This window comes from Gossypium raimondii, chromosome 6 (assembly GCF_025698545.1).
Source record: "Gossypium raimondii isolate GPD5lz chromosome 6, ASM2569854v1, whole genome shotgun sequence".
NCBI lineage: Eukaryota > Viridiplantae > Streptophyta > Magnoliopsida > Malvales > Malvaceae > Gossypium > Gossypium raimondii.
This window is the reverse complement of record NC_068570.1, coordinates 44,685,462-44,710,985: the sequence shown is the minus strand read 5'-3', so window position 1 is coordinate 44,710,985 and position 25,524 is coordinate 44,685,462. Positions and strand designations below refer to the sequence as shown.

Genomic DNA, 25,524 nt, shown 5'->3' with positions numbered 1-25,524 from the left:
TCCCAAAAGAAGATATTTTGGGCAGCGTACGCTGATAAAAAAATCAGGAGAATTAAGGGTAAAATTGGAATATTGCAAAATTTGCTTTAAAAGTTAGGACTAAAGTGGAATATCTAGAATTCTCTCCATATTTTCTGCATTCTCATCAGCCAAAAACATCCTAAGGGTTTCTTCAAGCTGGTTTTTCATAATATTTGCACCAAGTGAGTTAATCCTTGTCTTTTTCTTGTAATTTTTGTGTTTCTAAGACTTTTACAACTAGGTCCTATTACTAAATTCATTAGTTTTTTATTTTATGAATGAATTTGAAAGTTGTTATGAATATGTGCTGGAAGTTATGATAAAATAGCATGAAAATTGAAGCTCTAATTTGTTTATGAGATGATTTTATTAGGTAATTTCAATAGAAATTGATTTGTAGGACTTAATTGTGAAAAAGTTTGGAATTAAGGTCTAGTGCTAAAATTCTGATTTCCAAAGGTTATAAGGTAGTTTAAAGTGATAGAATAAAGTGTTAATTGAGAAAAATCAGCTCAATTGAGAGGTTAATTGAGTAGGGATAAAATTATCATTTATTGAAAGTTTAGGGAAAAATGGTAATTAACATCATGCACTAAAACAGTTTTGGACAGTAGCAGTAGGTTAAATTTGAAAAATCACCAAAAATTGTATAAATTGAATTAGAGGATGAATAAAATATGAAATTAAATCTTATTGTGTCTAGTTTCTTATAAAAGAAATTGTGTAAGCAATGGAATTGTAAATCATGAGATATAATAGATTTTGTGAGACAAGGTCAGAATGAATTCGGGTTCCCCTGTTCTGACTTTTGAAAATCATTAAAAATTGTAAAGAAATGATTATGAGTTATAATTTTTATGCTTAAAAAACTTAATGAGTCTATTTTCATAAGAAATAAACGGAAACATCATCATAATTCTGTACAATGGGATAATTAATTTTTAGTGAAGAGAGGTCGAAACTGTCAAATAGTAAAACAGGGATAACTTTAAAGAATAAAATGTACTTATTGGCTAAAAAAAATTCTGAAAATTTTATGGTAAGAAGATATGTGAGTCTAGTTTCGTGGAAAATTAGCGGATTAGTAGATTTTTTGTTTACGAACAATTGTCGAGGTAAGTTCGTGTAACTTGAATTATATTCTTAAATGCCTGAAATGTTTGTTATTGATGTGAATATGATTTGAATGTTCATTGTATGAAAATTGATGAAACACTGATATATTTGATAAAAAAGGGAAGAAATCTCGGTTGAATTGAAGGAAAATTCGATGGATCTCTGAAAAGGAATTGACGGTAAAAAGGATCTAGCCCGGACGGGTGATCCTATTCTGATATAGCCCTCCAGAAGAATATGTGGCAAATGGATTTAGCCAGACGGGTATTCAATTAGGTCTCAATTTAGCCTCGACCGGTAGTTCGGATCCAAGCTCATTAGAGTAATTGTCGTTGCGGGATTTAGCTCGACCGGTAATCCCATGTAAGGATGAGGTTCGCGGGAGTGTGCTCTCTGAAATAGAAATGTGCGCACATGAATATAAATTGACGGACCCGAATTTGTACACTAAAGTGTACATCTAAAAATCCATCGAAATTCTAGGAAATTCAACGGGATAAATATGGAATTGATGAGCTCATCAATCATTTGTCTTTGTAATGAATTTATATGATGTTTACTTAACTAATGTAAAAGTTGAGTTTGTATGTGATAGGTATATGTTTATGTGAATTGGATGTGTGCTTGTATTATTAAATGATAGGTGTATAATATGGTAAGTATAATTCTTGTTGCATGAACTTACTAAGCACAATGTGCTTACCCCGTTCTCTTTTTCCCTATTTTGTAGTTCTCGAGAGCTCGAAGGTTGGAGATTAGTCGGAGCTTTATCACACTATCAACCCATATCTTTTGGTATTTGAAAATGACTTATTTTGAAAGAATGGCATGTATAGACTAAATACCAATATTACATAGAAATGAATGTTTGTAACTTAGCTGTTGGTATGGCTAGAGTAAGTATAACGTTGAGATTTTGCGAAAAATTTCTTATGGCTTAGATTTAATATCAGTTTAGTCCCGATGTATGTTTTGGGCTTCGGAGGCCTATCCAAGGGACGTCATGACATGATTCGATAAATGAATAGTAATTAAACTTATAATAACAGAAACATTAATTCAGTAAAATCTGGTAATGCCTCCTATCCTATTCCTGCGACGGAAATGGGTAGGGGGTATTACAATGTGAGACACAAAATTGTCACTGGCTATCATCCACAATCAAATGGGCAAGTTGAACGAGTAAACCGTGAGATCAAAGGAATCCTTGAGAAAGTGGTTCAACCTAATAGAAAATATTGGTCTCGAAGGCTCGATGATGCTCTATAAGCCTATCAAACAACTTTTAAGACATCGTTAAGAATGACTCCTTATCAGTTAGTCTTTGAAAAAAGATGTCATTTGCCGTTTGAATTGGAAAATACGGCTCACTGGGCCTTTAAACAATTAAATCTGTATCTAAAGCAAGCCAGTGAGAGAAGAATGTTACAGCTTAATGAGGTTGAGGAGTTGAAGTTATTTTCATATGAGAATGCCAAGATGTATAAAAAAAAGTCTAAGATATGGCATGATAGTCGTATACAACCTCATGAAATTAGAAAAGGTCAAAAAGTTTTGCTGTTTAAATCCAGGCTAAGGTTATTTTCTGGGAAGCTCAAATCTCGATGGACTGGACCTTACACCATTCAAAAAGTTTATCCATATGGATCAATAGAATTACACGACAATAAGGGAGGTACATCTAAAGTTAATGGTCAACGTCTCAAACATTATTGGGATAGTGAAGTTGAGTGAGTTGAAACCTCGATCAATTTAACAGACCCTTAATTTTTCTTATTTTTATTTTTAATAATGGCATATTTAGAAATTTATTTTCTTGATTTGGTACATTAAATTAGTTCTATATAAGGAGATTGGACTTAAGCGAGACAATTTGTGACCCCTCCAACCTTTCCTAGGAATTTAATTTGATGTAATTTTTCAGAATAAAATTTTCTAAGTAGCCTAGAAAGAATTTTTATTTTAATTTTTACTTTCAATTTTAATTTAATTTGTTTATGTTTAATAAGAGGGACAATTTGGCCCAAGTACTAATCCATTTACTTTTTGGTTCAGTTTAATTCTTTAGTACAGGAAATAAGTTTGTGCTCGAGGCCCAGAACAGTGACAAGGAGAAAATTACCCACATAATGTCATTCAAAGGGTCCCTCAAAACCTTAAATTTTCCACCACTTTTTCTTCCCTCCATGCTTTGTCGCCCAAGTATTCCCTTCTAGCTAAATTTTAGCTATAATTTTACCCTAATCTACTACTATATAAACCCCTCTTTACCATCATATTTTTCATACCATTCAAGCAATTAGCTTTAACCCTAGTCACCTGTTTTCTTTCTCTTTGCCATCGGCCTTAAATCTCGAAAGCTCTCCCTAATTTTTTTTTATTTTTGTCGCAAAACCCTCCTTTTGTCATTGTAATTTTTTTGCCAAAGCAATCCCATCGCTGCAGCAACCGTCGCAACTAGCCTTTTTTGCCACCATACTATCTTGCTATCACAACCCCTAGTCACCATAAAACAACCTTGTCAATTTCATTGAAATCACCATAGATCATCCATGGAAAATCTCGATTACTCATTAACTTTTTTAACAAGTTCCAAACTGTCGCCCTAGCTCAAGCATTTAGGACTCCATAAAACCCAGTTATCCGCCACTTTAACCCCTCCCCATCCTCCTAAATTTCTACAACAATATGATTGATAGAGTAACTCTTCAAATTTACTAGACTTTTTCTATTCCATCCAAGACTCAGTCATCCACAAGCACCAATAGCCAGAACATTAATAACATTCTGAAACCTACATTATCTTCGAACTTTTTCCATTCGAACAGCATTTAATTTAGTCTTCATAAATAAGACCGGTTGTGAATGATGTAACTTCAGCATATGTTAAAGATGCCTCCTAGCCCGTGGACTCCTCAATCAACAGAAATTCCAACTTAAGATTTTCATTACGACTGGTCAGCTTGCCTATTTGCAGCCGTCAATATTCTTTTGTTGCAAATCTCCTCACGCCTTTCTTTTAACTTCAAAAGGATTGTGCAAATAGATTTGTTTAGAATCTGTTTATCCGACCTAGGCCTCTTCTTTCCATCACCGATCTCAATGGGTCTTTCCTTCAAATCTTCATCTATGTTGGCTCGATCCAATCCACTTGAGGGACCCATTTTATTTGTGCCATCTAGCTTTGACGTTCTTTCCAAATTGAATCCTAAGATAGGGTTTATCTCTTGTCGTGTGTCTGTCTTTAACCCTTCACTAGAATTTCTTCCCAAATTTTGCACCTCGTTTTTTGCACCCAAAAAATCATCATTATCATCATCCTTTAACCAAACACTTGTGGTAGTGGTTACCCTCCTTAATTGCGCCTTCAATGACAGATCCCACCCAAACTCTATCTCCTTCAGGCCATGAGTGATTCTGATTTGACAAAAGTTGTCCCCGTGACCCAAAGATCTACAAAGGAAACAAAACAATGTTAATCTTTCATAACGGAATGTTGCATAAACGAAATTACATTACGAAATCATAAATTTCTTTCTTCTTTGTAAAGGTTTTCGTACATCCAACTAAACCCGGATACATAGGTAATTCCTTATACACCTGCTTAATTGTTTAGCGTCATATTTTAGGAATTTTCCAACAGAGTCTCCAAATTGCTTTGCCACATTCTTTGAAAAGAAATCTAGTGGGAGATCATGTACCTAAACCCAAAAATCTAAAAACACCAAGGGGACTAGGTTTGGATCCTCTCCCTCTCTTAATCGATGAAGTAATAAGAGATGATTATTAAACGTCCGCGGGGTACCGCTTAACACCAATTCCACGTCTACTTCATGAAAGAATTTGATCACATACCTTTTATTCCCTAAATCTGATATTTGAACCCCTCCTAACGGATGCTATAAATTTGCCATCATGCTTCACATTGCAAGACAGTGGACCACGCTAGCTGTTAAACGACATCCTACAAGGCATAAATCATAAGCTGACTTTTGGGCTCCAGATTCCCTAGGAAACGACCAAGCTTCTTCCTCTGCGTCGTCGATTTGCAATCTTGCTAAATCATTCTCTATTGAATTCATCATATCGCAAATTCCACAAGGAAATTTTTCCAAGCGTTATCATTGCCTTTCAAACTTATTGTTCCACCAAACAAACCCTAACAAAGAACCTTGCCACTTGGCAGACAAAATCGTGCTAAGCAAACTTGCTAAATAATTACGTTGTTTATTCTTAACTAAAAGTAAGCAATCTCACATTGTCTAGGAACAAACTGCAAATGGATTATGAGTCTATATAGACTCATATCCCACATCGCTTAATAAAACAAGGGAAAGGTGACTTGGGGTCCATATAAAGGCCAGTTTTATAAGTTTTACTTTCAAAAGAGGTGGCACAAAAAATTAATAAAAAAAGATATTGAGGGAAAAAAGCACTTTCAGCTGGAAGCTTTTTCCTGCAAATTCACTGAAAACAAAAGCGTTTTCGTTATTTCGGCCTAGTCCATTAATTTTTAAAAAATACAGTCTAATTCAGAAATTTTAAAAAAAAATGACATTTTGGGGAAATTTACTTCAGAAAAAGAGAGAAGCAATAGATGGCATGGAATATTAATTTTCTTTAAAATCCTTTTAAAAATAAAGAAAAATGAAGGCCATATATATTTTATACATTCTGGGCAAGTATACAAACTGCCAATTCATCATTGGAAAAGAGAGAAGAAAAGAGTGGAGGTGAAATGTAATAATTACCTGAAAAGAAGGATATGAATGTAGCCCATTCCTTTGAAGCAGAAGCCATTAGAAAATGGAAACTTTAGAAGGTCCCCAACGCAATGGGAACGAAAATGGAAAAAGAAAAGAACAAGAACTATAGAAAGGAAATTTGAGATATTGAAATGGAGGAAACCCATGTTGGAGAAGCATTCGTAAGGTGGTTCTTTTGGTGAGGGGTGGTGGAGTAAGGAGAGATAGAGATGGAGAAACATGGGATCAGTGGGATAAAGATTGGAGGTTCTTATGTTGCAAATAAATCAAAAAATATTTTAGACTAATTATAAAGAGATACCTAGTATTACTCAAAGGTCAAAAAAATGCCACATCAGCAATTCATTAGTGGATTAATGGAATTTTTAACGGCTATGAACAATTCAAGCAATTATCTTAATTAGAGTGATTAAATTGACTACAAAAAATTTAGAGTGACCAAAATAGGAACGACGTTATTTTAGAGTGACCTACAGTGTAGTTTACCCGAAATTAAAAGACTCAAGTAACAAAGAGGATTTTGACCAAACACTTGCATGCCATGTGTTTGCCACAACTTATAATGAAAAATAAAGATAAAGAGTTGAAAGGAAAACATATAGGACCAAAGCTAGAATTTTTTTGGGCTAAATTAAGTTGTATATTTTTACAATAGTAAAAATGCAAATTGACGATTTTAATAGTATATATCTTTATAAATTTTAAAAGATTAAATCAAATTTTTATCATTTTAGAGGATTAAAATATAATTTTACCATATACTAATTTAAAATTTTATGAACTATAAAGAGGTTAAAAGTTAAATTTTCATTTTAAGGGGTTCGAGTCCTGCCAACCTCGTGGCTCCACCCTTAAAAACATCCAAGAAAAGAACTCCCAATCTCCTAGTTAGAAGCAAACTTTACAAATGATTTGAAAGAGAAAATTCAACTTGCTTCCTATATAAATATACTTCTAAAAAAATAACTAACTTCCTAAGAACCAATCAGTTTTTGACAACTAAGCATGGATGCCAACTCAACTTCAACTCATGCTAAGTCATAATTAGGACATCCAACTTAATTAAGCAACAAAACAAACCTGAAAATTAAGACAACAATGTTCAAATGTCTTAAAATTTCCTAAAATGCAACTCTTGTCGTAAAAAAACTTCAAATGTGCTGAAAATGCAAGACAACTTCGAATTTGTATTCTAAGCATTCTTTCTTTAAGAATCCAGTTTGTTAATGCTTGTTAAAGTTCTCCAAGCATGTTCACGTTCATGAATAAACATTTCCAAGATTGAAATATTGATTTTTTAAAAAACTTCAAATCCTGAAATCTATCAATATTTTTCCAAATTTTGGTTTTTTGAATTTCTTGAAACCAAGATACATCCTTCTCGAAGTTGGTTGTACTTTAAATGGAAAATTAAGTTCATTACGTCCATGGGCTGGATTATGGGCCTTGGAGCATGCATGACATCTACTAATATATACAAGGAAAAGATGGAGTCGAAATAATGCTGTAAAGAGGCGAAACAAACGGAAAGAAAATGTGATGTTAAGCAGCTGCTTGTCAACCTTTAATAAATCGAAGAAACAAATACTTTGACTACATCTTCAGAGGTTTGAAAACGTTAAATTCATTTCGAAAATTGGCACTTGAATCCAGAAGAAAAACAAGCAGCCCTACCTTCTCAAATCTCAACTAATCCACCAAATCAATGAGTAAAAACAACATCTGAAAAGGGAATTGAAACCCATCAGATCACCATATCAATACCTAACTCTTTACTTCTGTGTTGCAACACTAAGTGTTAGAATACTATAAGTGATATTGCATGTGCTGAAGTAAAATACTTGTAATACTTATACAATTAAAATAATTAGAATTTTTAATTTAAAAATTGTAATAGTTATACATTTAAAAATAATTATAATTTTTACAATTATTAGTTAAAAAGTTGTGCTAATTTTAAAATAGAATTAGTATTTGAATAAAACTCTAAGCATAAAATACAAGAAACAATTATGATCATATTTAAATTACAATTATTTGTTAGAAACCTTTTTTAAATAATTATAATTTTTACAATTATTAGTTAAAAGGTTGTGCTAATTTTAAAATATAGTTATCAATTGAATAGAATTTTAAGCATAAAATATAGGGAAAAATTTTATGATATTTATAATTTAAAATACAATTACAATTATTAGTTAAAAAAATTTTGACATAGAAAAAGTTGTGCTAATTAATTTTATTGGTGTAAAATAGAGCTATTATTTTAATATAATTTTAAGCATTTTAATTATCAATTAATGAATATTAGAATTATATATCAATTAAAATTTAAGCTTAGCTTTATAAATAGCATCTAGTTTTACGGGGCTAGAACTTTAGTCTTACAATCCCATGGCCTTAGGCAATTTCTTGGTTACAAATCCGCCTAAGTCAGCCTAACTCTCATAATGTGAGAATTCTCTGTAGAAATTCTCCAAGGCACCGAAAATAAAGAGAAAGCAACTCAAAGACAAAATAGCAGCGAAAGAATAGAAAAAGTCACAAGAAAGTAATGCCCACAAGGTGTTTGAGTAAATGCTTTCAAAGCATATTCGGCAATTTTAAATGGAATACAATAAGATAATACAAATAAATGAGAAGACCACTATTTATAGTTGAGCTCCCCCAGATACAACGGTACAATTTATTTTTCATCAACGATCAAGATTAAATCAATCTACAATTTGAGATTCTTAAAAGATTTACATAATCCTTAAAATCACAAAATTAAATCTCATCATATAACATATTTTATAAGATTAGTTTCCATATTTGATTATAATGGGCCGCTGCAATGAGATTTTCGTTTCAGCATTGCACAATTAGGTGCTTTATGCTACAATTGACTTTGGATAATATAGGATACGATTGGTATAGGATTAGTAACGTCTGTTTGGGCATAAAAAGTTGTGAAGCGAATTACATGGCTTTCACCCAAAACAATCAAGTTTCAAGGAATTAGACTTTGATTTTCCTTCAACTCAAAAATGATTTCTTTTCTCTGTCAGATTCATCTCCATTACTACAATACCAAAGCATCAACCAACCTTTTTTGGTGATGATTGATCTAGCTCAGGAGACAAAGCTAAAATCAGAATAAGCTATTGGTGTGAAACAAAATGACTTACAAAGGTTTCGATTTAAGATTTGCATCAAACTGTGTGGTTCAAAAAACTTGACAGCATGTCTAGTTTTGTTGTGGTACAAAAATTGTTAAAATTTTGCTAGAACCAATCCACTAAAATCAACTCCATACAAAGAAATAATGATTTAAACTTGTTATATCCCTTTGTCGTTTAGACACACGTAAGCACCAGACACATTATTAATCTTTGTGTTGACTTCTTTTGAAGTCCTATCCCAACAGGCCACTTGACCACAATACTTCTGTGTAAGATCACCCGTTCTGCTTAGAGAGGAAGTTATCTGCCCGTGTTTAAATGTGAACACTATCCAAGACAATAAGGAGACCATTCAAGCATAACTATCTCGTACTATTAGAGTCTCATGATATATGCTCATGATTATCCTTTATGCATATCATATTAATGGACAAAAGGACCTCTTCTATAGATACATTGATGAATGACAAAGAAATGATAGATCTTTTTTCACCCTAAAATTACTCTAAGTAATTGCCTTCTTTATCAAGTCGTCCCCTTGTCTCAATTCTGGCTCTCAACCTCTTTAAGTGAATTGGCTTCCATTACAACACTTTATTTCCTCCTTATCCTCCTAATTTATTGTACTTGATATTAATAATTGGTGCAGTGAACGTGAATAATCTGTGTCTCACCCCTAGTATTTCCATCACTCAGTAGATGTTTATCAAAATCATTCAAATATAGTACTCTCTCAAACAAAGTAATTCCTCAAATGTTTAGTAGCAATTTGGATAATGAAACCAATCCCTTATCTTAATTGGATAGTTAATTATATCCTTTAAGCCAAAACGTGGCTTCATCTTCTCCAACTCCCAAACTTAAATGTTGAAGTTAAGATGGAGAGACAAAGAAGATCATTAGAAAATGTGGCATGCTAGTTAAAAGGCTGCATTCAACCAAAAGTTATCTTCTGGTCTAAATGGTGTTATTAAGTAACAACTTGTTATGCATTTGGACTTGTATGCTAAACATCTTTATAACATGTCCAAAACTATGAGATGAAAATGGTCATTGTAACACCCCCAACCCGTATCCCTCGTTGAAATCGGGTTACGGAGCATTACCGGAGTTTACAGATCAAATAGATAGAAATTTCAACATTTCATATAACATAAAATTTATGTCAGAAACTAATCAAACTCATACATACTGTCCCTTATTCAAGCCCTCGAGGCCCAAAATACGAGTTAGAAACAAATCAGGACTAAATCAGAAACTCAAAAATTTTTTTTTTGGAAAATCTCGATAAGGTAAATTGTTTAATGAATTTGATGGGTTTGTTAATTATTGAATATTGACCCAAACATAAATAAAAATGAGATATGTTGTGACTAAATGAGATACATGAGTTATATACTCATGAATTGAGTATTGAATGGCTAATGCCAATGTATAAACAATTGTTGTTTGATAGGTGAATAGCTATTTATATAGTAATTGTGTGAATTGGGACATTGTTAATCAAATAAAAGATGTTAGCATGTGCAATTTGAGTATAGTATGAAATGATGAAATGATGTGCTAATATGTATGAATTAAAAGGTTGACATTGGATAGTTAATTGAAATGGATTGAATTGGTATATAAATTATGAATGTGTTGATTATTTGAATTGAAAGGAATATATATATTGTGTAAATGTGATAATGTGCAAATATGATAATTGGATATTGGTTGTATTTGGAAGTGAAATTAAATCCTATTAACTGTATCGGGCTAAGTCGGATATAGATGGTATGCCATAGGATTGGAAGAGTTCAGGGATTTCTTCGACTTCGAGTCGATGAGGCACTAGGTGCCAATTTACTTCGGTTTAACTGATGAGACACTGGGTGTCAAATTTATATAGCGCTGGGCGCAATTATTACTTCGGATTTATCCGATGAGGCACTGGGTCCTGGTTGGATTTGTGTATCCATCTGAGTCCGAGTCGTGTTAATAGAGGTAATTAAATAAAACAGTACTATGATTGATATTAGATGATATTGTATGAGAATTGAAAATGAGATAATGATTTGAAACATGAAAATGAGTTATATACATGAATGCACTAACTTGTGTATTGATGATGGTGATTAGGCTTATGTCAAGTTTGAGATTATGATTGATGTATATGCTTATGTCTGGTATTATACAAATGAAACGGTAAGTTCATAATTGAAATGTGATATGATGAAAAGGGATTGGTGAGTTGAATAATGTACTTATATATGAGAAATTACGTATGTTATGGTTGAACTTACCTATGTTATGAATAAATATATTAATTAGTTAATTGATGTTGTTATTTAAGTTTATGTTTAGTAAATAGAATGGAAAATAAGTAAAGGAAGTTATTCGTAGTTTTATGAAAAGGTTAATGATGGTGTATAATGTTTATAAAATCCTATTAAGTTAGAAATAATATATATATATATGATGTTGATAGACTTACTCATTTATGAGTTGGTGGTTATGTAGTTGATAAATCTTGAGGCTTTGGTATAGCTTTATATTTAATATATAAAGTTTATTATTGAATTGGAATATTATGTTTAAAGTTTGTACGAGCTTACTAAGCATTCATTGCTTACGTAGTTGTTTATCCTTATTTCACAGATTATCGAAAGCTCGATTGGGTTAGAAGCTTGTCGGAGTTATATCACACTATCCATCAGTTCTATCGGTACTTTCGGATGTTTTGATTTTGGTTATAATGGCATGTATAGGTTATTTTCGATAAATGATGGCCTATATGTGTTTTGTTGAGATAAGCCACTTATTTGACTTGTGTTTTGGTATTTTGGTATGTGCATAATTTACCTTATAATGTTGATGTGTGGAACGATTTGTGATTGAATGATGAAAGGTAAAATAGTAGTTGAATATGCATATGAGGTGTGTTTTATAACTTGGTTTGATTTAGAGGTGTCCATGGGCCGGGCCGGGCCCAGAAAAAATTTCGTCCCGCGTCCTAGGCCCGGGCCCGGCCCGAAATATGGGCCTGAAATTTTGTCCAGGCCTGGCCCGAGAAAAATTTCCTAAGCCCGAGCCCGGCATGGCCCGGCCCATTTTTTTAATAAATACCAAAAATTTATTTTAAAAATAAAAAAATAAAAAAGAATTTTAAAAATATTTTAAAATTAAAAATTTTAAATATATATATTTATTATATTCGGGCCAGGCCCGGGCCAAAAAGTGGTGCCCGAGGCCCGACCCGTTTTCTAAACGGGCCTTGTTTTTTGCCCAAACCCATATTTCTAGGTGGGTGTTTAAGTAGGGCAGGCCGTCCGACCATAGACACCTCGAGTGTGATTTGGTACTATGCTATAGCAAGTGTATATGTATTTGATGCTATTGAATAAGTGATACAATTGGTACCAAATGTTAAGTTTTGGTAAATGATTTACATGTTGTGTGTTAATGCAATTATACATAAAAGTTGGTTGATTTCTTGGTTACATGAATTACATGGTTATACATGTTTATAATTGTCATTTGAGGTGCCTAAGGGCATATTGGTTGTATGTGAATATACTACATGTTTTAAACTTGATTTTGTTTGTTTTGGATGCCATAATATGGCTTGTTTATATGCATAATGTTGATTGTAGGTTGACACAAAATTGGGTGAGAAATATAACTTGTAAAATGGTCTATTTTCGTCCACACAGGTGTGTGTCTCAACTGTGTGTGACAGTCACAGTAGAAATCAGTGCGAGTGTCGGCTTCAACATTATACGCAAATTTGCATATGCACTATTTAAAGAAATTTGATTTGACATAGCATAAAAATTTTATTTTGATTTAATTTAATCTTATTAAGGTGACATCATATTATGTCATCAACAATTATATTTATTTAAAATAAAAATAATTAGATTTATTTATTAAAATATGTGTTATTGAAGCAAAATTAAAATATTCAGGTAATTTTAAATAAAAATGATGATGACCAATAGACCATAATTCATTGGTCGCCCCTAGTTTGGAGAAAGAAAATTCCATTTGCATCCAAAATCAGCAATCAATGAGTTTGACCACTAAATTTCCAATACAATAAAATAGAATTTGTGTACTTGTCTAAATGCATGCATCCCTTGCAATCCAGTCTTCACCATCGAACCCAAAAACATTGCACCAAATCATGTTTCTGTTTTCCTATTAAATGAACAATGGACTTTTTCTGATTTCTTGGTTTTACTTTCACTCGTTTCAACAAGTTTTTTGAGTTTGTGGCAGAGCAAAGGGTTTACCATTCATCAGCACAGAGTGGTCCAAAATCCAAAGTCAATAATACCAAACCAAGTTAGGCAAATTGAATAAATTAGGTGCAAGTCTAACTATTGGTTGTCCAGGACCAGAAATTGCCTTCAATAATAATGGAAGAACACCCAACTTCATTTTTGTGCACAATTCTGTGTTGAAAAGAGTGCCTAACTTTATTCCCTGTCAACTAGACCTTGTAATAACAAAAAACCAAAATATTTGTTTTCCAGGTTGGAGAAATGCCGTAAAGGTAAGGCATTAATACCTCTGCCCTCCTTTACACTTATCAGAAACAAGATGAGGGGGTATATATAAATTAATGGATCTCCACTCTCATCAAATGCACGCGTTGAAGTTGGAGCTTTTTTTCTGTCTTGGGTTGTGATGTTACTATTTCTTTTCTATTCTACATTTTATTTTTTTTAAATAAAAAAAAAAAGACAAATTAATTACTAATCTTTATTTTTATTGTTCAAAACTAATTTCTCCACAGAAAAACTGGGCAACCAACCATGTCATAGGAGAATTTCCCACCTTTCTTTGAACACTTACCTAAATAAAATATCTCACTTCTCAGAATCTTCATAAAAGGTGAGATGCCTTAATTCTTATGGTTTTGAGGTAATAAAACCATCTGATCAAAACAATGACCTTAGCTTTTTTAGATGCTTCTATAAGTTTGCATGTGATTTTATATCAAATAAAATCTATACTCTGAGTTTGACTCATAGTCCAATTATTCATTCCGGATAATAAGTTTCCATGGATTCTTTGTCGGAATATTGGAAAGAAAAAGAGATGATTCAAGTAGACAAATGATTTCAGCAAGAGCTTGAAGAAATAAACCCGAGATTTAACCTAATTGATTCATGCAACCACCTCCAACTCATGTTTGATAAGAATCAGCATGTTAACTTTGGCAAATGGAACATTCAAAATGATAAAATTTCTAATTTTCCACACAAGTTGAAAACAAAATGTAAATTTAGTCGCTTTAAGTTCTTTATTGTTCATGATTCATGAGCTTGTGACGGTCTTTTCCAGTGTTACTGTATTTATTGTTCTCTAACTCACTGAACATCACATATATATAATAAGATGAAGGTAATCGCTCAGTGACATTTCTATCATTCTCCCACAACAGATGATTGGATTATCTCATTTCGGTAATTTTCTTTTTTCTCATTATCTGAAATTTTCAATGAAAGAATTTGTAAATATATTACCAACAAAAATGACAACTTATATATAAGCGAGGAGGACAGTACCGCACTGTGATGTTTACCTTTACAATACTTGCACAGAGATAGACATAGGCATTGAGACGTCATCCGTGAATCGTGGATCCCTGTTAGGAGGAGTTGAGTTGCCTGCAAATGCATATCCAACACCCAATCCACCAAAATGCAAGGATGCATTCTCGCACCTCTGAAACACTCTAGCAAGTGATGCAGCCTTTCTTCTTGCCCGTTTCGTACCCGTAAACAACAGTGTCTGCAGTAAGCCAGCCAATGCTGGGGCCCCGAGCACTCTTTCGGTTGCAGCAGCCCCACCACTGCGGCACAACTCAAGCAGTGCTGCAACTGCATTCTCTTTACCTCTTGCGGTTCCACATCTCATCATCGTTATTAACCCTGCCACAGCCATTTCTTCCTTCCCCACAGCTTCAGCCCCGATTGGTTGCCTGACAATTAAGGCCAAGGCACCTGCGGCTTCCTCCGCAACCCCTTCATTCCCCAAAGCTCCGACAAGTGCTGTAACTGCTCCAACCTCTATCATTCTCGCATAATTGTCCGAATGAGTCGACAGATTAAATAAAGCAGTTACGGCATCCTTCTTCCCTCTTGGCGTCCCCACTCTCAACAACCCTGCTAAGGCCTCAATTGCCCCTCCTTGATCTGCTATTCTCTTCTTATAGTCATGAACAGCTGAAAGGCTGAACAAAGTTGCTGCAGCATTTTCCCGCGCCTCCGTTGTGAGCCCGAGCCTCAAGACTTCAACAATCGATCTTAGACAACCATCCTCATCCATAATAAGGCTTTTGTTTTTATCATAAATGGATAAGTTCAGCATTGCAGTAACAGAATTCTCTTGAGCAACAGGGTTTGAAGATGACAGCAGCTTGCATAAATGTGGTATTGCCCCAGCCTCTGCAATAAAAGCACGGTTTTTCTTTCCTGTTTTAGCCAGCAAGCGAATCTCTCGAGCAGCAATAGCTTGAGCTCCCTGTGATCCATTAGCTAGATGTTGAACAAGAAGGGTTGTTGTTGCTCTATTAGCTTCAGTTGCAGCTTTGATTGGCAAAGCTTCAGCAAATGACTCTGCAGGTGCATCTGCAGCCTCCGGGGGATCATATGGGACACTATGAGCAGTGCACCACTGCATGATCAAATTCCTCAAAGCCCGATTAGGAACAAGGCGAGTATGGATGAGCATTTGCCCCGTCTTTGGACAAGTACAATGGCCTTCCTCCAACCACCTAACTATCGAACTCCGATCATAAGTCTGCCCTGTCGAAATTATCACCGGATCTGTCATCAAGTCCAAAGATATCGGACAACAAAAGTCCTTAGGGATAGTTACAAAGGTATCCGCGATCTCTCGAGTAATCAACCCTTTCCTCGGTTTCTTCTGTTTCCTAGAAGGCAACTGCACCTCATCTTCCTCAAAACCAAATAGTAAAAACCTACAATATCTGGTAATTGCAACAAACCCATTAAGCACACAAGCCGTAGGTTCAATATCCCCCTCGTGGTTCACAATTTGCTCCTCCAAGAACTCAATTTCAGACCTACAACTTTTAGCATCCCTAATTCCCAGTCTTTCCACAAAGAACAATCTTAAGTCCACATGATTTGGAATCCTCCCGTTGTCAAATTCATTAAGAAACGAAAAGAACCTAAGCCTTAAATTCTCATCACTTTTATCGACATACAATTTAGCCTTCCTAGCATGTTTTTGCAACAGCTCAACCTGTTCCCTAACATCATCGCTCAATCCAACATCATTTATTGGAAAAACATCCAAAAGGGTAGAAATTTCTTGATTCAAATCATGGAAATGGCCCGAAATTGAATGGTTTTGAAGCAAAAGCCACAACTTACTGGATTGAGCACAATAATCAAGTAGTATCTTGGACCTATAGAGCAACAAATAGAGCTCCTTGAAGCACAAGATGGCTGTTGAAGGCAAGTTTGGCATGGACCGTGATCCAGAATCCCTCAGATACTCCAACATAACAAGGAAAATTTCTATCTTCCGAATCAAAGATCGAGAATTCCTCCGCTGGAAGAAGAAAGGTTTGTCGGAAAAGCAAGAGATAAGCTCAGAGGAGACGGCTGCCAAGGTTTGAAGAAGAGCTACTTGGGTTAAGTCAACAGGAGCCAAGAAAGCCTCTAGAGACGGCGATCTTCTCCTCCTTAGAGAAGAAAATATGGCAGCAGTTGCCATGGTTGATAACTCCGAAGTTGAATTCTCAAACAAGGGTCAGAATAAAAGAAGCAACTCCGGCAAAAAATAAAACAAATGAATTTCTAGCTTTTGAAGATTTTTCAGCCTTATTCTAGCTATGGGTGGTTAGTTGAATCTTCAAAGGATGGTGTCAACAAAATTTGGTCTTCTATTAAAGACTTTTATACGAAACGAAAAAAATGGGATTCTTTGATTTAAGTAAAAATAAAAAAACCAAAATCCGCGTTTGTTTAGGAAGATGAAGGAACAAAAAGGAAAGTGAATTTTCCTGGAAAGACTTTTCTTTTACATATAATAATAATAATAAATATACTAATTTTCTACCTTTTCCCTTTTGTTTTCTTTGTTTGTGTGTTTTCTCTCTCAAAGAATTTCAATGCAGTTGCTGTGAAAATGACTTGAATGGCTTTGAATGTCCATTCGTTTCTTCTACTCTACTGTTTAAAGAGCAAGAGAGAGAGAGGGCTTTTAAATGCGTACAGCTATGGTTACCTTGTCATCTTCTTTATTTTGGTTAAACCATTAAAGACGCATATGAAGGTTTCTTTTGGGGGATTGTTGTTGGTTTAGTAGAGCTGACCAAATAATTTGAGGATATCAAAATTAGATTTTAACCCTCTGCCTGTCTCAATATTTTATTTTTATGGACTGATTCACTTTAAGTATCTTTGACTTTCTTCTTTTCAAAAATTAAACGCATTTGTTTGAATTCAACTTTTATTTTTATTTATTTTTATTTATTTTTATTTAAACAGGGAAATCATTTAATTCTTTTTTGAAATTCAATAAATTGATTCCAACTGTTAAAATTCTTTCATTTTGATTTTAAAATTTAAAATAACTTTTTCTATGCTGACTCTTCTTTTGTAGGTTTTCTACCTTAATCATATAAAAAAGGAGAAGGGATTGTATAAAATTGTAATTTCATGTCATTTTTATCCTTTTTTAATAGGAGCATGACAAATCAGATTTTTTTTTCTAATTTTTAGCATTTTTAGGGTGGATTTGGATGGGTGATTGGGTGTGGTGCGATTCGTTTAGCTTACTTTTTGTCTCACGCTATAGCATTACTACAGTATCTAATCTTACCGCCACCACTATTTTTGCACTAATCGTAGGTAAACACACCACCGATCCAAACCCACCCTTAGTTGGATTTGAATTTTTTCAGGAGAAAAAAACTAAAAATCAAGAGGAAAAATTTTATTTGTCATGCTCCTATTTGAAAGGAATAAAAATGACATGGAATCACAATTTTAAACAATCTTTTCTCATAAAAATTATTCAAAACAATTTATTTACAAAGATGAGTCTTAATCTATACATCACATATAAAAGATAATATTTTAAAATTAAATACAATATAATTAAAATGGGTGGTGATGTCAAAATCTACACCCTTTGTCACCCAAACTTTTATTATTTTTTTAATTTTATATATTTTAGTTCTAAGTGGTATAATTTTGAATTTCATACCTTTATTTTACATTAATTAAAAGTTAGTCCATTTATTTTAATTTATCATAATTTGATATCAAGATATTTTCGAATTTAAAAGTTAGTCAAATTTTTAATATTATTAAACTCGATCATCAAACTATTTACCTCAAGTTTAACTGTTTATCAAATTCATATGCAAAGAATTAACAAAATCATCAATTCAACAGTTTATATATGGCAAATTAAAAAGAATCAATGATTTAAGTTTATATGCTTTTATCAACAATTGGATTAGTTTTAATAAAGTACGAGGATTAAATTTTAACAAATAAAAATAAAGGATTAGTTTTCAAATTTTTATAATGTAAAGAGATAAAATTTATAATTAGACCTTTAAAACAAACTTAGCAATACTTGACATTGTATGATTATAGAAAACATATATGATATAGAAAAATAATTAGAACATGAGAAAACATAAAGACATGAACTTCTCAAAATTTTCTAATTAGCCACATATAAACAGTTGAATTGATGATTTTTTTAATTCTTTGCATATGAATTGATAAATAATTGATCTTGAGGTAAGTAATTTGATGATCGAATTTAATAGTATTAAATAATTTGACTAACTTTTAAACCTGAAACATGTAAATATCAAATTATGATAAATTAAAATAAATGGATTATTTTGTAATTTTCATTAAATAGAGGTATGAAACTTAAAATCATACCGCAACCACCCTACAAGTGACTAAAATTATAAAACTAAAATATATAAAATTAAAAAAACAAGTGGTGAAAAACTCCCGTGACGTCACTCCTTTTAATTTAAAATATTATTTTTATAGGTGATTATATGATAAGTTGACAACACTATTTTTATTGTTCAAATAATTTGTTTTCCACCCTATTTTTATAATTATTTTTTATTAATATAAAAATTTTGATAATTTTCATGCATTTATAAAATTTACTATGAAATAGTACAAGCTTGATTTTAAAAAAAATTATAATACAATCTCGTCCGATATAAAAGATTTTTTTTTGTTAAAATAATAAACGATTCAAATTTAAGATTTACTTTTTTCTTAAAAATCCTTTTATTGGATGTTAAAATGCGTAATAGCTAGAGTAATGATCTATACTATTATTTAAGTCTTTAATTGAGTTGGTGAGTTAATTGGATATCAATTTGGTTAAAAATTATGAAAATGTCATTTCATAATTAAAATAAGTTATGTTATTTGATGATATTTTAATTCTTTTTTAAAAATAATAAAAATATGCATATGGAGGATTTAAATCCACGCCAATAACATTAGTAAAAATTTAAATTTACCATTCAATCAAAATTTTATTTTAATTTTACCATGCACATTTTTCACCACCATCAATTGTATATATCAATAATGTTATTTATGCACACTTTATACATTATTTATTATATGTTGTGTTCTAAATATGTGATTTTTACATGCATACATGTATGATAGAATTTCTAATATTTATAATGTGTAAATGTTATTTATAATAAGATAGTATATTAGTAGGAATTATTTTTACTATTAAAATTTAAATCCCAAATTGGAATCTTTGGATTAATTTCTTCATCTTCTTTTTGATGAAATATTTGAATTGTTTTCTTAATTTATTTTATTGTTAAATTTTATGAAAATTTTAAATTATTTATATTTTAATATTTACATATATTTTACTGTTAAATACTAATTTAAAATCAACTAATTTAAGTTGATTGAGTATTAATTCGATTGGCATCGATATTATTGTTAGTGCAAGAGGATGTGAGTTTGAGTGTGTTGAAGCACATTATCCTCCTATTTAAGGGTTGGGGAGGGATTATGAGTAGTTCTAGGTGTAAGAAAAATTTGATTCGATTAAAAAAACCGAAAAAATATTTAAATTTTGAGTTAATTGAATTGAGTTATTCGAATTATTCAAGTCAACTTGAATAAATAATTCGAGTTTTGAGTTCGAATCGAGTTGAATTTTACAATCTCAATAACTCGAATAATTCCAATGACAGATTAGTGTAAATATCCTTTTGGTCCCTGTCAAGTTTAAAAATAAGTAAATTGGTCTCTTCTCAACAAAAATTACAAAAAAAAATTCAAATTTTTCTTCAAAATATTTATAAAAATTCCAAAATTTATCTTTTTTTTTAAATATAAGAAATTCTAAAAAAATATAAAAAATATATATAAAGTTAAAAAAATTAAAATTTTTGTAGGATAATAATTTGTGAAATACATTGATAATAAAATCTCTTACTTTTATTTGTGAAATATAATAATTTTGTTTTTTTTTTTGAACTCAATTTTGTTATTTTTTTATTATTAAAAGAAAGGGGACATTGGATTTGCTTCAATTAAAGGGTTGACCGGAAACAACAATTGGGCCCACTCGACATATAGGCGCGTGGAATTATGAAGAAAGTAAGGCTAGTTGCCAAGCTGGCTAAAATGAAAAGTTTTCCACTTTGACTAAAAAACACAATTACAAGAAGTTGAAGATATAAAACGGACATCTCTCTCTTCTTTGTAGAGTTAAAGGAAATCCTTTACCAAATCTTTGCAACATTTGAAATCTTATTTTTGTGCCAAAACTAAACCACTCCCTTTATTTAACATTAACAAATATTTTAGTTTTCTTTAAACTGGCATTTGAATTTAATAAATAGGTTGATTTTGATTATTAACCTTGAAAATTATAAAAGCTTAAATGATATAAAACAATCTCAAAGTGTCACATTTAGTGTTTTAATAATTGGATCGGTGGTTGAATAGGTCAAATTACCGGTTTCCAATTGATCAGTCTAATTGACGGACCAACAATAATTAAATAAAAAATTAAAATTTGATGGAAATCTAAAAAAGAATTTAAAATTAAAATATTTTATTAAATCGATTCAATCTGTTCAACTTTTGATTTTTGTCTCGATTTTTTATTTTTACCAATTTTAAGTAGCTTCTAAGTCAATATGTTTAATCCATTTGTTCGGTTCGTTATGTCGAACAGTTCTCAATCTATCCCATATTGTTTGGTCTTGTTTCAATAACACTATTTACATCATCAAATCTTGATAAAATTTAAGTTTAGGGACTAAAATAGATTTAGTTGCCTAATTCAATGATCAAAGTGGACTAAAAAAAAGTATAAAATACACCCAATTACTAAGTTCAAGGATAAAAATTATATATATTTTTTAAAAAATAAGATAATTTAATTGTAAATATCAACAGTTGAAAACTGTGTAACTTTTCTGTTAATAAACTACAAGATAATGGATAATTTAGTCCTATCAATTTTTTTAAAAAAAACCTAATTTAATCCTTATATTATTCGAAATTAAGTAAATAAAAACAATTAAAGCGATGTTAAATATTTTTCTACGTGAAAAGAAAAAAATGCAAATACGAAAAACATGGTCACGTGTCAATTCATAAAAATGAAAAAAAACTATATATATAATTCATAAAAAATTCTAATAATTAAAATTTAAATAATTCTAACAATTTTCCAAAAATTTAAAAGTTTTGAAAATATATGTAATAATTTCAGAAAACCTCTAAGAAAATATAAAATTTATAAATATCCAGAATATTTTGAAAATATTACAAAAAATATATACAAGAAAAGTTTTTATAAATAATTCCCATATTTTTATTTTTTAAATTTAAATATTTTCTTAATCTTTTAATTTTGGAAATATTTATTTATATTTTTAAAATTGAATGAATTTATTAAAATTATATAATATATTTATATATATTTTTAAACAATATGATATTTAAATTTGACAAATATTATAAAATAACTCAATAACAAAATGTACTAGCTTTTTAATAGGTGTCATGACAAGTCAATCATATAACGACACTTTAAATGTGGATTTTGAGAAAATTCAAAACAATTATAAAATATTCTTGAAAATCCAAAGAATTGAAAATGTATTTTTTAAATAAAAGAAATTATCTAAAACTGAAAAAAAACCAAAAAGCAAAAAAAATTATAAACTTTAAATCACTACCGAACTTACCTAGTTAAATATAGGGTAAATTATGCCAAGGCCACTAAACTATTAATTATTTTACAGTTTGGTCACTCAACTTCAAAAGTTAGAAAATGATCATTGAATTATTCAAAAGATTTCATTTAAGTCACTAAATTATTCAAAAGTTTTTATTTAAGTCATAAGGCTGTTAAGTTTTTTTTTTAAATAAATTTGACTAGCGAGCTCTAAGCGACGGTTCAACAATAGGTATGGTAGTTTAATACCATCAATAAGTAGAAGAACGTACCTTAGATCTAAGTCAATCTAGCGGTTAGTGTCGAATATTGGAGAAGAAAGTTGTTTGGAATTTGGTTTACAAATTTGTGCATAAAAAAACTGAATTGTAGAAGAGATGGGGAATGAGTGTCATCGGTTGGTGCAAAGAAAGCTATATAGCAGCGACTTTAACAGTCCATTGACTTGAATAAAAACTTTCGAATAATTTAGTGACCGTTTTATAATTTTTTAAAATAGAATGATCAAAACGTAAATTTATTAATTGTTCAATGACATGAACCTCAATTCTTTTCTTGATTAAATAAATAATCATAGTTAATTGAAGGGAATTATGGGAAAAATCTCATTATTGAAATTGACCTTTGCTTTTCTTAGTTTGGAATGATAATTTTGTTCTAGAACGAGTGCAACAAAAACATTTGAAGTAGGGAAATCTTTCTTCTTCCGGTCGTTGTAACTCATATTTTTAATTGAATTTCATAACTTGAAATAAATTTATTGATTGATGCAAAGAAATAGTTTAGATGTAAGATAATGAAATTCAAAAAGACTTGAATATAAAATAATATAAAAGAGTTTTATGTAAATAGGGATGAGGGTAGAATGGGAGGAAGAAAGAGACAGGTCCACAAGGCATAATAGCCGGTTGGTCTTGGAATCCACGAAAAGCAAGTATCCGAAGGAAGTGGTTTTTTAGGCCTAACGTAACGTCTATATCGGATTTTCGTTCATTTGGTTGAGTTTGGCCCGCTCTTAGGACAATCCCAAGTTGCCCGCGCCAACAAATTTTGTCCTCTCAGACTACTTCCTTTTCTTCTCGATTGAACGCTCAAACAACTTTTACGAATAAGACACACAAGCCAGGCCGCCCACATTCCAGAATCAACCCACCACCACCAACTACTTTATCCACTAGTTTTAATTGTAATAATTAACAATTCAAGAATTACATTAAATTTGTGTGACAAGGGGTATCAACTCGGTCAAAAACATTACAAAAATAACATTTTGTATTTAAAATAGATTATATTATTTGAGAATATTTTAATCTTTTTATTTTAACAAAAAAAATATAGTATGATTTGAACCCACCCAATTGATTTAGTAAAACATTAAATTTATTATCTCCATCAGGTTGTATACTAATATTTATTATTTGAAGGTACTTTAGTTTTTATTTAAAAATTAATAAAAATATACATATAATGATATTTGAATCCAGTCCAATTGGGTTAGCAAAATCTTAAACTTACCACTCAATTAAAGTTTTATTTTAATATTTTTATATGTTTTAATTATATTATGCACACTTTATTATCTCCGTAAATTATATACGTAATTTCCACATGTATATGAGCGTGATAGAGTTTCTAGTGTTTATAAAATGTTTAATTTTCTAATTTAATAGCTATTTACATATTTAAACAAAAATATTTACAATATAATTATTTAAAATATATTGATTAACAATATTTATATTTATCAATTCATTATTTATTTATATTTGTATTTATACATATAGAATTATGTGTTGAAAATGGTGTTAATACTCACTCTATATTCAACAAAATCAAATTCGAAAACGCCCATTCACATTGATTTTGATATTTTTGTTAATAATCATGTAATACCCAATTTTAACTCGGGCTCACAAAAAAATAATAAACCCAAAATAATAAAATAAAGTCTAAGTCCAGTACAAAATTATATCATTTGGCCCGATCGGAATGGCTCATTACTTGAAAAGGTTGAAGGTCCATCTACAAGCTTATGGTAACATAATCTTCAAGGATATGCAATCTTAGATATGATATGCAATCTTAGAAGATATGATATGCAATCTTAGAAGATATGATTTTGTAATCTTAGAGATTTAATTTGTAGATATCCTTTAATCTTAGCCGTTAATGTAATTAATCGGTACCGTTGGATTTGGGGAGGCTCAACTATAAATAGAGGCCTCTCCCTTCATTGTAAAAGGGGGGGAGTTGGGAGTAATAATAATTTTTAAGAGTATTCACTCAAATTTCTCTCTCTCTTGCATTCTTATTTTCTTTGGCTTGTTCTTATTTTGTTGATTTGTGTATAATTTATTTATTGATTTGTATATTGTTGATTTCAAATCTCTTTTTCCCTTTTTATTCATTTTCAAATTCATTATTTTCAAATTTGTTTACATTTTATTTTGCCTTATATTTTTTTTATTTTATACTCTTTGTTTTAAATTCATTGGTCTTTTATTATTAATGCTATTTAATCCTCTATTTGTTATTTTAGTTTTTTTATTAAATTAATTATTTTAATATTATTAATACTATTATGTGGCATCACTAATCTTATATCATTATTATTTACTTTTTATGCCTTTAAATTTCAAATTTTGTTATATATATGCATGTATACATACATACGTTTTATAATATATACATATACGTACATTTTTTAATTTTTATAAATATATATATACACCTACTTTTATATATTTTCTATGTTTCATAATTTTATATACATATATTTTTTTACATATTAAAATATGTATATTTAAATATATATTTTTATTATTTTTTATTTTTATAATTCACATACATATATATTTTTCTTATATGTACATATATATATTTTTATATTTTATAATTTTTACCCAAATTTGTATAAAGAGAAAATTTTGAAAAATAAAGACAATACTCAGTATTTGGAATCTTGAGAGGATTGAGCCCTAACGTATTGGGTTCCAACTCTTTCGTTGAATCAATAATCGAGAATGCTCTTTAATCAAAACATAAATAAAAGCTCATTATCGAGAATTCAATACGTTGTGTCCTAACGCATTGGATATGACACGTTGTTTTCTCGAGATGAGGATTTTTTCTAAAAATAATAAAGGTAATATTCAATGTTTAGAATTTTGAGAAATTGTGCCCTAACGTATTGGGCTGCGATTTCT

The 25,524-nt window shown here is 30.8% G+C and overlaps 1 protein-coding gene across 1 annotated transcript; it reads right to left on the bottom strand.

Annotated features, from left to right (window-relative positions):
* Positions 1-14,518: 14,518 nt before the first annotated feature.
* On the bottom strand, positions 14,519-17,107 carry LOC105773319 (U-box domain-containing protein 17). Its single transcript, XM_012595094.2, has 2 exons — positions 14,643-17,107; positions 14,519-14,546 (listed from the first exon to the last, which is right to left on the bottom strand). The coding sequence occupies exon 1, from the start codon at positions 16,805-16,807 to the stop codon at positions 14,645-14,647; it is 2,163 nt and encodes a 720-aa protein (XP_012450548.1). The 5' UTR covers positions 16,808-17,107; the 3' UTR covers positions 14,519-14,546; positions 14,643-14,644.
* Between the last annotated feature and the right edge of the window lie 8,417 nt (positions 17,108-25,524).